Here is a 17,145-nt window from a genome sequence, read left to right as displayed (position 1 = left end):
TTTTTTGCATATTGTATATCACTGTGCCTTACGTTTTTATTACTGGTTGTGGCAAATCCATAGAGTTTCTCATATTTTTCTTTAATTATAAATCACTTCTTGGTCTGGTTCCCCCTTATTTATGCTCCGGTCGCTACAGTTTGCGGTCACGGGACATTCTTGATGTGTTGGTTCCGAGAGCCAACACAAGTCTTGGTAAAAAAAAGCCTTCAGATTTGCTGCTCCATGGTCTTGGAATGAAATACAAAAGGATCAGAGGTCACCTGAACTCATCACTTTGGGGGAATTTCAGGCCATTTTAAAAGACAAGATGTCTTGTATGTTCACTATTTTATTTAAGGACTTAATTGCTATAAGAAACATATTAAGTTAAAGTTAAAGTACCAATGATTGTCACACGCACACTAGGTGTGGTGAAATTTGTCCTCTGCATTTGACCCATCCCTTGTTCACCGTCTGGGAGGTGAGGGGAGCAGTGGGCAGCAGCGGTGCCGCGCCCGGGAATCATTTTTGGTGATTTAACCCCCAATTCCAACCCTTGATGCTGAGTGCCAAGCAGGGAGGTAATGGGCCCCATTTTTATAGTCTTTGGTATGACTCGGCCGGGGTTTGAACTCACAACTTACCGATCTCAGGGCGGACACTATAACCCAGGGGTCGGCAACCCGCGGCTCCGGAGCCGCATGCGGCTCCTTGACCACTCTGATGCGGCTCAGCTACATACATGCCGACCCCCCCGATTTTCCCAGGAGATTTATGGATCTCAGTGTCCCTCATAGATTACTCCCAGGGAAAAAATAATCCCATTTACACTCTAATTACTAAATAAAGGGCGTGCCCTAATTGCACTGCAGTAATTGTCCTCTATAGCATTTACATACAGCATGCCAGTCCAGCCACATGTTGCATGTTGTTATTACTTGCACACACAGGAGACAGCAAAGCATACTTACTCATCAGCCACACAGCTTACACTGACGGTAGCCGTATCAAACAACTTTAACATTGTTACGTTACAAATATGCGCCACACTGTGAACCCACACCAAAAAAGAATGAAAAACACATTTTTGGAGAACATCCCACCGTAACACAACATAAACACAACACAACCATTACCCAGAATCCCATGCAGCCCTAACTCTTCCGGTCTACATTATACACCCCCGCTACCACCAAATCCCCCCACACATCAACCCCCCGTCTCCGTGCGTTGGTTGAGCGGAAGAGTTAGGGCTGCATGGGATTCTGGGTATTGGTACCGTCAGTGTAAGATGTGTGGCTGCTGAGTTAGTACGCCTTGCTGTCACTTACGTGAGCAAGCTGAAATTGCATTCTACGTGTGGTCGAGCAGGTACACTGTTAGGGCAGACTGTAGAGGGCGCCAAATGCGGTGTCATCACGCTCTGATATTCGGGAGTCTCCCGGGAAAAATGAGAGGTAAGTATGACGCTATCAAGCGCCATTCATTCAAAACTCGCGGGCTGCACTAACATCAAATTTCCACATTAAAGTGCGTGCCGGTGCATGTGTCGGAGACCCCTAGTTAACATAGCACAAAGCGTTTAAGCTTTGTATGCGGTGTTTTTCATTTTAAATTTAAAATTTTTTTTTGTGGCTCCCATTACTTTCTTTAATTTGTGAAACTTGCCAAAATGGCTCTTTGAGTGGTAAAGGTTGCCGACCCCTGCTCTAACCACTAGGCCATGTTTAATGTACCCTAAGATTTTTGGTTAAAATAAAGCCAATAATCCAATTTTTTGTGGTCCCCTTTATTTAGAAAAGTACCAAAATAATTTTAGTACCGGTACCAAAATATTGGTATCGTTACAACACTACTGGCACCCATTTTTCTATTTTCAAAACACAAATATAAACTACTATAAAAAGGCAACTATAGAACAAACATGAACAATTAAATATAAGTCAATGTTTCCACCGATATTAGCAGAAGTCGGTCTCACAAAGCTAAAGTGTGGCCTCCCTCCTTGCGAGAACACATGGATCCAGTGAACTTTACGACTCCCCCCAGCGAGAAGTGCTTCTGCATTTACGGCCCAGCAAGGCCAGCCTTGTAACGCGAGAGCGGCGTTGATTATACAGGTGCTCAACACGCCTTACCATCATCGACAAAAGACTGAGGGAAGTTTTGCTTCTAGAGCCTGGAAAAGAGCACACTCAGCAGTTCTGGCCCACAATAAAACTATTTATTTTCAGGCACCGCCTTTAATGGCGTCAGCAAGGAGGTGCGAGCGAGGAAAAAAACAAGAGTCCATTGAGTGACGATGTTGTGCTGAGGTTTTAAGAATAGTGCTGGTGAAAAGCACGCCCGTTAAAAATGACTCACAAAAACACTTCAGGAAAAAGATACTTTTCTTTTCAACAAACTGCAAAACAAATAGCAAAATGCTTGTTTTGTGTCGCATTTGCGTGTTTCAAGATGGCGGCAAAAGTGCAAAGCTGGAAGTCAAACGCCCAAGATTAAGGGTGTCCATGTAAAAATGTCGGGTATAAACTTGGAGACAAGCCGTCCTGCATTTTAGTGACGTCATTTACAAAACCCACAACCAGTGAAGTTGGCACGTTGTGTAAATCGTAAATAAAAACAGAATAGAAATATTTGCAAATCCTTTTCAACTTATATTCAATTGAATAGACTGCAAAGACAAGATACTTAACGTTCAAACTAGAAAACTTTTGTTATTTTTTGCAAATATTAGCTCATTTGGAATTTGATGCCTGCAACATTTTTGAAAAAAGCTGGCACAAGTGACAAAAAAGACTGAGAAAGTTGAGAAACGCTTATTTGGAACACGCCACAGGTGGACAGGCTAATTGGGAACAGGCGGGTGCCATGATTGCGTATAAAAGCAGCTTCCATGAAATGCTCAGTCGTTCACAAACAAGGATGGGGCGAGGGTCACCACTTTGTGAACAAATGCGGGAGCAAATTGTCGAACAGTTTAAGAACCACATTTCTCAACGAGCTATTGCAAGGAATTTAGGGATTTCACCATCTATGGTCTGTAATATCATCAAAAGGTTCAGAGAATCTGGAGAAATCACTGCACGTAAGCAGCTAAGCCCGTGACCTTCGATCCAGCAGGCGGTACTGCATCAAAAGCCGTCATCAGTGTGTAAAGGATATCACCACATGGGCTCAGGAACACTTCAGAAATCCACTGTCAGTAACTACAGTTGGTCGCTACATCTGTAAGTGTAAGTTAAAACTCTACTATGCAAAACCAAAGCCATTTATCAACAACACCCAGAAACGCCGCCGGCTTTGCTGGGCCCGAGCTCGTCTAAGATGGACTGATGGAAAGTGTAAAAGTGTTCTGTGGTCTGACGAGTCCACATTTCAAATTGTTTTTGGAAACTGTGGACGTTGTGTCCTACGGACCAAAGAGGAAAAGAACCATCTGGATTGTTATAGGCGCAAAGTTCAAAAGCCAGCATCTGTAATGGTATGGGGGTGTATTAGTGCCCAAGGCATGGGTAACTTACACATCTCTGAAGGCACCATTAATGCTGAAAGGTACATACAGGTTTTGGAGCAACATATGTTGCCATCCAAGCAACGTTATCATGGACGCCCCTGCTTATTTCAGCAACACAATGCCAAGCCAGGTGTTACAAGAGCGTGGCTTCATAGTAAAAGAGTGCGGGTACTAGACTGGCCTGCCTGTAGTCCAGACCTGTCCCCCATTGAAAATGTGTGGCGCATTATGAAGCCTAAAATACCACAACGGAGACCCCCGGAGTGTTGAACAACTTCAAGAATGGGAAAAAATTCCACCTGAAAAGCTTAAAAAATTGGTCTCCTCAGTTCCCAAACGTTTACTGAGTGTTGTTAAAAGGAAAGGCCATGTAACACAGTGGTAAAAATGTCCCTGTGCAAACTTTTTTGCAATGTGTTGCTGCCATTAAATTGTAAGTAAATGATTATTTGCCCAAAAAAATTACTTTTCTTAGTTTGAACATTAAATATCTTGTCTTTGCAGTCTATTCAATTGAATATAAGTTGAAAAGGATTTGCAAGTCATGGTATTCTGTTTTTATTTACGATGATTTACACAACGTGCCAAATTCACTAGTTTTGGGTTTTGTATTAAAGGTAAACATGCTAGCAGCTACACAGCCACTAAGCACATGATAGCCGAAAAGCAAGACATGTGAAATAGGAGTCCCTAATGGAAAAATATTAGGGTAAGGGTGCTCAGAGACTTCAGCGTGAAGTGGGCGGAGCATATCCCGCAGTCATCGTGCATTTCCGCATTGTGATATCCTGTGAGATATCCGTGAAACACTACATTTCCCACAATCCCTGGACGTTGTTTACATGTTTCTGTCATGCGAGCTGCACTGACAACAAGGAGGTGCAGCTGCTCCACCTGCCTGTTTTGCAAAGTAGTCAAGGAAAAAAGAAAATGTCGCTGGTTTGTACGAACATTAAATGCCGCAAGAGGCGAGGAAGAGGAAGAATAGTACGAGCTGCGAGCTGCTCCGAGCAAAATGTTAAACTAAACCAGGGGTGCCAAACGTACGGCCCGCGGGCCTGATCCGAACAGGTTTTATCTGGCCCGCGGGATAAGTTTGCTAAGTATAAAAATGAGCCGAAATTTTTTAAACGTTTCCACTAGATGTCGCAATAGCAATTCTTTGCATCTTTGTAGATGATGCTACATATGTAAACAAAAAAATATACCACAAGATGTTAGTGCACCAGTCGAGAAAAATGAGCAAACTACATAAATAACATCCTGTAATTTGATTTTGATATTTTTTTTTTATCTTGATAGATTAGAAATGAACACCAATGAGTTGACTGATGAACATTTTCACATAATTTATTCAGAAAGTATAAATAACGACAAATAAAGATCGATTACTATTAACCGCAACATGTAAATGTAAAAAAAACAACAACAACAACATTATGATTGGTACATTTTCAGAATGTGCTTGTTCTATTTAAACAAAGAAAACAATCTGAAGTTGTCTTTATTTTTAAGTTATCGTGCCGTGGTTTTACCCGTCCGGCCCACTTCGGAGTAGATTTTTCTCCATGTGGCCCTCTAAAATTAGTTTGACACCCCTGGACTAAACCGACTAAAGCTCCGCTTTAGTGGCTCCCTGGAGCTTTTCAAAAATGTATGAAAATGGGAAAAAAAAGGGGGGAAATATTTTTTTTGTATATGGTATGGTATTTTGTATATTTTGAATATGGTTTTTGTAGGAGGACAAACATGACACAAACCTTCCTAAGAGCCCACTGTTTAATAGGTTTGTGTTTATGCTTTAAGTTTCTTAAGCGCCAAAATTATGACTAAAGTTGTGAAGTTGAATTTTCATTTTTCATTTCATTGACAGGTTACTTAACAAAATGAACATAACAAAACATTAACACAAACATTCATTATTAATCTAGTGCATTTATTTTAGCAGAACATAATTGTATGTACATTTATTTTTCATCAGTTATTTATGAGTACCTTATTATGCAGTATATTTAATTAGCATTTATTTTTATAATCAGCCTGACCTACATCTAAGGTCTATGTGTGAAATGAATAATAATGATTAAACACATGCTTTTATTTCATTTGGTTAGATAGAATTATTGAATATGATTAAAATCAAGAGTAAGATTACTAATTCAGTGTTAAAATTTGGGTGGGCTCCAGGCCCCTATGTCGTTGAAAAGTTGGGCCTCGAGGTCAAAAAGGTTAGGGACCCTTGAACTATTTTCAAAAAGAAAAATATGTTTTATAGGTTTTTTTTATTGTTTTGTCTTTTTCATACACAAAATATGTGCTTTATAAATATTAAAAAAGGATAAGTGAAATAGGCATTCAATTTGTGTGTACTTTACTGTATACAATTTGAAGAAAAAAATACTATATTGTGATATTGTTATTGGGATGTACAAACATTTGTTTGTACTGTACTCCTATTGCTGTACTGTATATCGGGATATTTATTTTTTGCCATATGGCACTGTCAGAATAATTGTATCTAAGTTATCACAAAACTTTCCCGGCGAGAGGACAAAAGCTGTCTTTGATCTTACCAAGCAAAAGGCTTGTAAAACTCCACTGTGTAGGATGGGAAGCGACATGAAGGTGTCGGTTTCTTTGATCTATTGTAATCCACAGGAAGATCTTGTCTTGACCCGAGATCTACAAAGCGGAGAGGAAGCAGGACCTGACGCAAGCTCCAGGCATCTTTTCTTTGAACTGTTTTGTGACCAAGGGCAACAGCTGTTTACCACACCCTCTCCCCTTAGAAACAGCTGTTGCCATGTAATCAGGGAAAGTCCAAATAAAAGAGGAGGTGTGCAATCCTTTCGTCAGAGCGTGGGACGACACTGTACAAGGGTACAGGTCTACAGGTCTGCGCGCTCTCCTCATTGAGCTAAATTGAATCCTGTCTCTGTTTAATTCCTTGCTTCTTGTCTGTTTAATAGATGTCATCGGTGTTTGAACCTGACAGGCACAGTACTTCTACTAGTTACTTTCTGCACTATTTGAGGAAATATATATCACATAAAAGCACACTATTACGCATTCTTTCTGTCTTCATGAGAGGTTTTGGAAAACATAGCAGATGGAGGGTTTTGCTATCACGTCTTGTGTAGTTTGGGATTTATTTGAGGCTTATCTGACTTTTTGCACATATAGTGTGAGTTGCCCTGCTTGGTTGCCTTGACTACGTTGAGCCGGCACGAGGCCTTCTGAAGGAGAAAGGAATGACAAGGATGTGATGTTTGATGTGTTGCTGTATTAGGGACAAGGATGTCATTCGAAAGACTAAAAAATTAACAATAGTCTGGCAAGACATTCAACAAGATCCTTGATTGTATTTTTTTTTTAGGGCCGGAAGCAGGGCCCTTGCCTACTGAAATTGCTGTGTTTTTTCTTCTATACGTTTGGACGCCTTTCTGAGGCTCTTAAAGGCCTACTGAAATGAGATTTTCTTATTTAAACGGGGATAGCAGATCCATTCTATGTGTCATACTTGATCATTTCGCGATATTGCCGTATTTTTGCTGAAAGGATTTAGTGGAGTACATCGACGATAAAGTTCGCAACTTTTGGTCGCTGATAAAAAAGCCTTGCCTGTACCGGAAGTAGCGTGACGTCACAGGTTGTGGAGCGCCTCACATCTGCACATTGTTTACAATCATGGCCACCAGCAGCGAGAGCGATTCGGACCGAGAAAGCGACGATTTCCCCATTAATTTGAGCGAGGATGAAAGATTCGTGGATGAGGAAAGTGAGAGTGAAGGACTAGAGGGCAGTGGAAGTGATTCAGATAGGGAAGATGCTGTGAGAGGCGGGTGGGACCTGATATTCAGCTGGGAATGACTAAAACAGTAAATAAACACAAGACATACACTACCGTTCAAAAGTTTGGGGTCACATTAAAAAATAAGGACATTTCAAGGAAAAGCACTGTACTTTTCAATGAAGATAACATTAAACTAGTCTTAACTTTAAAGAAATACACTCTATACATTGCTAATGTGGTAAATGACTATTCTAGCTGCAAATGTCTGATTTTTGGCGCAATATCTACATAGGTGTATAGAGGCCCATTTCCAGCTACTATCACTCCAGTGTTCTAATGGCACAGTGTGTTTGCTCATTGGCTCAGAAGGCTAATTGATGATTAGAAAACCCTTGTGCAATCATGTTCACACATTTGAAAACAGTTTAGCTCGTTACAGAAGCTACAAAACTGACCTTCCTTTGAGCAGATTGAGTTTCTGGAGCATCACATTTGTAGGGTCAATTAAACGCTCAAAATGGCCAGAAAAAGAAAACTTTCATCTGAAACTCGACAGTCTATTCTTGTTCTTAGAAATGAAGGCTATTCCACAAAATTGTTTGGGTGACCCCAAACTTTTGAACGGTATTGTATATATACTCTATTAGCCACAACACAACCAGGCTTATATTTAATATGCCACAAATTAATCCCGCATAACAAACACCTCCCCCCTCCCGTCCATATAACCCGCCAATACAAATCAAACACCCGCACAACACACTCAATCCCACAGCCCAAAGTACCGTTCACCTCCCCAAAGTTCATACAGCACATATACTTCCCTAAAGTCCCCAAAGTTACGTACGTGACATGCACATAGTGACATGCACATAGTGACATGCACATAGTGACATGCACATAGCGACGTGACATGCACATAGCGTGACATGCACATAGCGGCACGCACGTACGGGCAAGCGATCAAATGTTAAGAAGCTGCAGCTGCGTACGTACTCACGGTACCGCGTCTGCGTATCCAACTCAAAGTCCTCCTGGTAAGAGTCTCTGTTGTCCCAGTTCTCCACAGGCCAATGGTAAAGCTTGACTGTCATCTTTCGGGAATGTGAACAATGAAACATCGGCTGTGTTTGTGTTGCTGCAGCCGGCCTAAATACACCGCTTCCCACCTACAGCTTTCTTCTTTGCTGTCTCCATTGTTCATTGAACAAATTGCAAAAGATTCACCAACACAGATGTCCAGAATACTGTGGAATTTTGCGATGAAAACAGACGACTTAATAGCTGGCCACAATGCTGTCCCAAAATGTCCTCTACAATCCGTGACGTCACGCGCAGGATATCAGCAGGATATTTCGCGCGAAATTTAAAATTGCACTTTAGTAATCTAACCCGGGCGTATTGGCATGTGTTGCAATGTTAAGATTCCATCATTGATATATAAACTATCAGACTGCGTGGTCGGTAGTAGTGGGTTGAAGTAGGCCTTTAAATGGCGGTCGCTGTTTTGTTACGCTCAGATGGCGTTTGCACATTCCGAGATAGGAAGCAGGGAAAGGAGAAGGCAAAGATGCTCTGAAGAAAAGGATAAAATATTTTATTGCTGGTCCCCAGACTATCGCAGTTCTACTTTCTGCTTCCACTACTAAAGACCAGACCAGTGATTGAACCTTGTATCGTTATAAAAAAATTATACCATCCCTGAATCGTATCGGCAACCACAAATATCGAATCATAGTTAAAACGATTGGGTACACCCGTAATGGTCACAATATAATGATATAATTATAGTATTCTATCATCGGTCAAGTGCAGATCATTTACATGGTATAAGGTATATATTCCAGAGTAATCCTGACACTCAATCACACACAAGTTTGAAACTCAAACAGCCTTCATGTGTCAACAAATTTGAAACTTTTGTTGAAAAAATTGCACTTAATTATGATGGCCACCACTTCCATTGTTTCCTAATAAGACCAAAGGTGAACACCCTCAAAAGCACAAGTGTTGTGTGAAATGTGATAGCGTGGATTTAGTGGCTTGTAATTGTCTGCCGTGTGAAATGTTGTGTCCACCAGAGACAAATAAACAAAAGGACTTGTCCACACTCAATGCACTCCCTGGTGAACACTTTAGCTGCTTCATTATCCGCCTTTGGCAGATCGATGCTGCCTCTTCAAAAGCTACCATAAATTTGCTGCCGTGTTAAAGAGGAGCTCATTGTAGCCTTTGAAGACGGAAATACTTCTGGCAGTCAGTGTGATGTGTGGGTGCCACAACTCTTATCAGGAACAGCTCACATTATCATCCTCAGGCTCTGAAAGGGTGACAACTTGCTTTTTCAACAACCAGGTCCCTCTACTCTTCAGCAATAATCAACAATAACCCAGGCAATTCTAAAAAAAAAAACATTTTCCAATGTAAACCATCTCCTTAAACCACAATTACACTCATATCACACATCTATAATAAATAAACTGACTATTCTACAACCAAAATTGACAGTATCCGTTCGTCGCTCACACCTCAGCGTCGTCCTTGACATCCCGACAACACCCGTTACACAACGTCTTACACGCTTCACCCCCACAACGCTGCAGGAGGTTGAGAAGATTATTCATACTTCAAAACCATCCACTTGCTCCCTAGATCTCATTCGCTCTCCTCTGTTCAAAAGTCACAACCAAATTCATTCATAATTAACCAATCCCTCCATCAAAACTGGAACAGTTCCCACTGCTCTTATCAAAGCCCTTTTGAAAAAAAAACAACCCTTGAACCTAAATCCCTTTCAAATTACAGACCAATCTCTAACCTCCCAATCACATCCAAAACTCTCGAAAAAGTCATCTCCTCTCAACTCCACAATCGTCTCAAAAATAACAGTCTCCTGTATATGAAAAATTCCAATCCGGTTTCCGTCCCTCCCACAGCACAGAAACAGCTCTCATCAGAGTCACCATTGATCTGCTAAGGTCTTCTTACTCCAGTTCTACATCCCTCCTCATTTTTCTCGACATCTCTGCTGCGTTTGAGACCATTGACTACCACATCCTCCTTCACCGTCTCCAGCACTTCATCGGCCTTTCAGACACTGCCCTTCACTGGTTCCGTTCCTACCTCACTGACAGGACCGAGTATGTGGTCCTGGGGGATTCTAAATCTCGTCCTCACACCATCACCTTTAGGGTCCCCCAGGGCTCCATACTTGGCCCAACCCTCTTCACCATCTACATGCTTCCCCTCTGGTGTGTCGTCAGCAGACATGGAATTAATTTCCACTGCTATGCTGACAACACACAACTCTCCCTTAAAGGTTTCCCCCTCTGCCACTGTTGCTTATCTCAGCTTCTGCCTGGAGGAGATAAACACATAGATGAGCCAAAACTTCCTGCAGTTGAATGGCTCAAAAATAGAAGCCATCCAAATTGGTAACCCTCAACAACTCTGCTCTCCCCCGCATTATCTCAGTTTCACTCTCAGGCCACAAAATTGCCCTCTCTTCGTCTGTAACCAGCCTTGGGGTCATGTTTGATCCCCACCTCTCTTTCGACAATCATGTCTCCTACATATGCAAAACCTCCTTCTTTCACCTCCGAAACATCTCCAAACTGTGTCCTGTCCTCGCCCTCCAAGCTGCAGAGAAGCTCGTCCATGCCTTTGTCTGTAACGCACTTCTAATCGGGATCCCAGGCAGGAGCCTCCAAAACCTCCAGTATTGTTCAGAACAGCGCTGCCAGGGTCCAGGTAAGGGTGCGGAAGTATGAGCACATCACCCCCATCCTCGCAACCTTCATTGGCTCCCCATCTCTGCCCGCATCGGATAAATGGTTCTCCTGCACACCCACTGACCTTCTCACACCACACACCTCAACCAGAACCCGGTCCGGCCAACAGCACCGTCTGCTCGCGCCCAGGACACGGCTCAAGACTATAGAAGGGATCGGGCTTTTGAAGTTGCCATTCCCCGTCTGTGGAACGCCCTTCCTGACTACCTCAGGGCCTCACAGACGTTGGATGCTTGTAAGAAGGACTTAACTCACCTTTTTAGGAAAGCCTACAGCTAATCTTAATGTGTACATCGTGTGATGTTTTTATCCAATTTTTCTGTCTTTTATTTGTTTTTGTCTTTTTAATATGAAGCACTTTGAGATTTGATGTCAAATGAAAAGTGCATTATAAATAAAAGTTATTATTATTATAATATATAAAGCTTGAAGACCACATGTTGGTAAAAACTCAAAATTACTCAACATCAAGACCACATGTTGGTCAAAACTCAAAAATTATCAACATCAAGATCACATGTTGGTAAAAACTCAAAATTACTCAACATCAAGACCACACGTTGGTAAGAACCTCAAAATTACTCAACATCAAGACCACATGTTGTTAAAAACCTCAAAAAATACAAAAAAATAAGACATGTCAGTAAAAATCTTAAGAACACACAAAAATAAGACAGCAAGTTGGCAAAAATCTAAAAAAAAATTTAAAAAAAGATACACAAAATTAGGACAGCAAGTCGGTAAAAATCTAAAAAAACAAACAAAAAAAACCCCACTAAAATAAGACAGCAAGTTGGTAAAAATCTGAAAAAAATACACAATAATAAGACAGCAAGTTGGTAAAAATCTAAGAAAAAAATACACAAAAATGAGACAGTATGTTGGTAAAAATCTGAAAAATACACAAAAATAAGACAGCAAATTGGTAACAATCTAAAAAAAAATACAAAAATACAAAAGTAAGACAGCAAGTTGGTAAAAATCTGAAAGAAATACACAATAAGGCAGCAAGTTGTTAAAAACCTAAAAAAAAAAAATGCACAAAAATAAGACAGCAAGTTGGTAAAAATCTAAAAAAAAAAAATACACAAAAATAAGCCAGCAAGTTGGTACAAATCTTTAAAAAAATACACTAAAATAAGCTAGCAAGTTGGGAAAAATCTAAAAAAAAAATACACAAAAATAAGACAGCAAGTTAGTAAAAAAAAAATTGAAAAATACACACAAGACAGTATGTTGGTAAAAATCTGAAAAATACACAAAAGTAAGACAGCAAGTTGGTAACAATCTAAAAAATGTTTAATAAATACACAAAATTAAAACAGCAAGTTGGTAAAAATCTAAAAAAAACATACACAAAACTAAGACAGCAAGTTGGTTAAAATCTAAAAAAAAAAATACACACAAATAAGACAGCATGTTGGTAAAAATCTAAAAAAGAATACACAAAAAAAGGACAGCATGTTGGTAAACGCAGAAAAACTACTTTAAGCGGTGCCGTGATCACAGAGAGCTAACTAGCTTATGCTGCTATATTGACATATTGAGCTGCTGCATCGCCTCTGAGTTGGTGAAAGTTAATTCTAGATTATAAATCATGCCTCTCCCCTGAACAGTAGAAGGTTGTGGACATAAACCCACAAGTTGGTCAACGTCAGCGGTCCTGTTCTGTCTCCCTGTAATGTTTGTCTGATCTTGAATAGGGTTGTGCTGAAAATCTCGATGTCCCCTCGGGGATTTATAGAGTATTTCTGATTCGGATTCTGATTCTGAACTTTGACATCCAACTTAGACCCAGAGATGGCGAGAAAGACAAAAACCACACTTTTTTTTTTTTTAAAACTTTGTCAGTATTATGATTAATTGTTGATGTAAAGGGGAAGATATAAACATGCCATCAGTCTTTATCCCAGTGAGAGCAGACATTGTACAGTAACTGATTGTTTTATTATGTTTGTACATCTTGTTTAGCACTTAGCAATACTGCTACATGATGCTTAGTGTTTCACTAAGGCTGCATCTGTTTAGCTTCTAAAACTTGTAGATCATCCTTCTTATATTCAGGATCAAAAATAGACATTTCTGTATCATTTGTCCCAAAGTGACTTTGTTGTCTCTCATCAAGTCTGCCATGATTAGTAGTGTTGTTGGGAAGGGAAAAGTGAACGTTGTGATGCGTCAGAGAAATTAATACGACGCCGTATTTCCACCCTTCTTGAGACACCAACAAGGAAAAAGTGCCTTCCATATGAGGACCGATGAAGAAGTTAGGATGTAAATCATGGTCCGAATACGGAAAACTATTGCATCCAGTAGAGAATGTCTCATTTGCACCACTGGTGGTGAAATCTATCAAAATTAGGGTGGTCCCAAAAAGGAGGGTTTTTCAAATTGACTGTGCATCGGTTTTAAAAGTGCTACCCCTCTGGTCAACATATAAAATAACAAGTGTGTGTAAAAATCTTTTTCTCACATTGTGTCGACTTTTTCCTTATAAAATTGGGAACATTTTCTTATATTCTTTCTGTAATATTGCAATATTTTCTCATAAAATGATTACTTTTTTAATGTAAAATTATTACTTTTTAATGCAAAATGGTGACATTTGTCATAAAAAAATCAGACTTTTATCACAATATTGCCAATGTTTTTGTTGTTCTTGTAAAATAGTGAAATTTTTTAAGCAAAATAATGGTTTTGTCATAATTTTGCCAAGTAAAATTCCGACTATTATTATAATATTGCCAAAATTGTAGTTTTCTTACTAAATTGTGACTTTTGTCGAGTAAAATTACGACTCTTTTCATAAAATTGACAACATTTTAAAGTTTTCTTATAAAATTGTGACTTTTGTCGAGTAAAATTACGACTCTTTTCATAAAATTGCCAAAATGTTAGTTTTCTTATAAAATTGTGACTTTTGTCGAGTAAAATTATAACTAATTTCATAAAATTGCCAAAATGTTAAGCTTTTCTTGTAAAATTGCGACTGTTATTGAATACAAATCCAACTCATCATAATATTGCACAAATGCTTGTTTTTTCTTGTAAAATTTTGACTTGCGTTGAGTAAAATGACAACTTTTATTATAATACTGCCAAAATTCTAAATTTTACTTGTGAAATTGTGACCTTTTTCTCGTGAAATTCCAACTCATTTTTCACAACAAGCTTTTTTATATTTGCATAGTATGTATATATTATTAATGTTGTATATACACTTCTTTATATATCTAGAAAGGGTGGTCCTAAAGAGGTAGACATTTTTCGGAGGTCTCAAAAAGGTAAGAAATACAAGAATGGGTGTGTGTGTGTGTGCTGCGTGGCTCGGGTGACCAAGACCCTTCACCGTTGCTCCTGATGGGTCGTGTTTAGGACCTTGCATGGCAGTCAGTGTGTGAATGTGTGTGTGAATGGGTGAATGTGGAAATAGTACCCTTGAAGGTAGAAAAGCGCTGTACAAGCATCATCCATTTACCATTTATCAACATCGGCCACAAAGTCATGTGACCGCTCTCAGTCACATGACGACGACCATACTGCAACACTTGAGATTCCACTGGCGCGTCTCATTTGGAGGTAATCAAATTCGTAAAAAATACATTCCTCGACTGCAGTCTCCATGGCAACTGACAGATGTTGCACCCCCCCCCATCCCTTTTCAACACACACACACACGCGCACATCTGAGGATAGAATGCAGAAGCATCTGTTAGCGTTTCCTCTGCGGCTGCTGGAAATAACCAAAGGAGGGGAAAAAATTTTTTTTTAAAGCAGCACAAGGCTTTCTTGAGGAGTCTGAGTCATTCCACTTCTGCTTCTCAACACGCTACACATCTTAGCAATCATCTTCAAATAGATACAAGGTACTTTTGTCAGGCGACAAAAGCTGTGCAGTTGAGAACACAAAAGCTTCTAAAATATACTTTTCCAGAGCTCTGCAGAGCACACTTGTTTGTTTATTAGGATCCGCAATAGCTGCTGAAATAGTAGTAGCTACTTTTCCTGGGGTCTAATATTTCAAAATGGCTTATACGCATGCACAACATTAAGGCCAAAACATCACATTCAAAATAATGTGAATGCGGTAATGCTAACGTAATTCACAACATAATTCGTTAATTACGTACAATAATTATGCTAATGATAGAATATCAATATCAGTCTCAATAGAATATTGAGACTGATTTGGTGGATTTAAAGATTCATTTTTTATTTATAAATGAAATTGTAAATGGGTATTTGGTGGGTAGATTTTGAAATTTATTGTATTGTATTTTGTATGTTATATGTTGATGTATATTTTAACTGTGGGTCCCTGTCCATAAGCTGTGTGCTTCGAGCAATTACCTTTTTGCAGAACGGACTCTGATATTAACAAAATAAACAATAATGAAATACAAAACTATGTCTGTCTGTAAATAAATATTTAAAAAAAATGTATGCAGGCCATAAAAGTACAATTGTTTACAGGAAAGCTAGCAAGTTAGGAAGCAAGAATAGACCCAAAAGAAAAAGCCAAGGACCCAAGAACTGATGAGGGATGGGGCAGGGACCCCCTACTTATGTATCTTGTATAACACTGGTCCTAAAGGTACTATGCTATTGTGCAATTTTCATAATAATACAGGATATTGCTGCTAATCACAAGCTGGAAACTGCTGCGCTAATCGCTAGCTACCTTAAATGCTAACCTGAATATAATAATATCATGCTTTTATTTTGAAACTGCAAGTGAGTGAGGTGGCACATGCCGTTTGAAAACTGTTGGATCAAAGTTCATCTGTATTTGAAGGGATTTGCGGGAAAATTGCAGGGGGGAATATAAATATGTATATTTGAAGAAAAAAAAATGTCAAGATCCCCCCTGCAGTACCTCTGCAGACCCCTAGTTTGTGTTGCAGGCGGGATCTATGTGCAGATGTACCTAATGTAGTGACCATTGGGAGTTGTTTTCAATTAAATGATTATTAATTGACAACATTGGATAGGATTCTAAAATATCCAAACATCAAATGGGGGCGTTTGTACGCAACAAAAAAAAAAGGTTAACGGAATCTGTTGAGGAAGCTTTTTTCTAACCTTTGATGCATTTTACAGGCTAATTCTCTTCATTTAGGGAGCGAGCATGATTAGCTTACCTTGATGTCTGGCAGCATTTGTCTCACTTTGAACGTGCTTTTAGATCCAGTCAACATTGTGGAACGACGACAAAAAAAACTAACAAAAAAAACAAGCTAAATAAAGCTCATAGTGTTAAACAAAATTAAATAGGTCAATTGAGGGGAAAGTGCTGGCTGGTAATGTTGTCCTTGTTTGAACGTGAAATATATGTCGAATCTGCTGCAGCGGTTCTCACTCCGTCGCCAGCGTGTCTTTTCATCAAAAACTCTTTAATGGCAGAATGTTGGCGAATGTCGGTCGTCATCCGGCGGCTCTGCCGTCAGGAGGAGCGGAGAGAATTATTAGGAGCGGAGAGAATTACTCTCGCTGTTAGATGATGGATCATCCGCACGGAATGTTTACGCCTTCGACATAGTGGAACACCTCAAAGAGGAATACAGCTTCTTAAAGGGGCCGCACACCCGGAAGTAGCGACCATAAAGTGTACTCATCCAGGGAGGCAGTTGTCCTTAAAAGGTCGTATTTTTATTATATCAATTTAGCATTTTTGGAAGTGTGTTGTCCAAATATCGAAACTTTCCTGGAATTTAGATGGTTAATAAGTGCTTTTAGTAAGCATGTGTCGGTTGCTTTAATGCTAATGAGCTGCGGTTGTCCAGCCTGTCTCTTTTTACAAACACATACACTTCACATTAGTTTCAATTAGATACAAATTGCTCTGGTATTGATAATATGGTTATTCGGACACTAAATAGAGTGAGAAATGTATAAAATAGTGTGTACTGTTAATGGCGTGTTGTGTGTGATTTACTAAGACTGCGTGTACTAGTGTTGTAACGATACCGGTACTAAAATTATTTTGGTACTTTTCGGTACTTTTCTAAATAAAGGGGACCACAAAAAATGGCATTATTGGCTTTATTTTAACAAAAAAATCT

General features: G+C 39.5%; 1 protein-coding gene across 2 annotated transcripts in view; it reads right to left on the bottom strand.

Annotated features, from left to right (window-relative positions):
- mtmr11 (myotubularin related protein 11) overlaps window positions 1–16,753 on the bottom strand; it is an 89,661-nt gene extending 72,908 nt beyond the window's left edge. Inside the window, exon 1 of one of the 2 annotated variants that reach the window (XM_062028717.1) lies at window positions 16,225–16,753. In XM_062028717.1, coding sequence (XP_061884701.1) covers window positions 16,225–16,281 — 57 coding nt within the window. In that variant the 5' untranslated portion in view covers window positions 16,282–16,753. The remainder of the gene's footprint in view (window positions 1–16,224) is intronic. The other variant, XM_062028718.1, reaches the window with a different exon arrangement.
- Between the last annotated feature and the right edge of the window lie 392 nt (window positions 16,754–17,145).

Source organism: Entelurus aequoreus, linkage group LG20 (genome assembly GCF_033978785.1).
Source record: "Entelurus aequoreus isolate RoL-2023_Sb linkage group LG20, RoL_Eaeq_v1.1, whole genome shotgun sequence".
NCBI lineage: Eukaryota > Metazoa > Chordata > Actinopteri > Syngnathiformes > Syngnathidae > Entelurus > Entelurus aequoreus.
The sequence above is the reverse complement of the archived record's forward strand: the minus strand, read 5'-3'. Positions and strand labels throughout refer to the sequence as shown.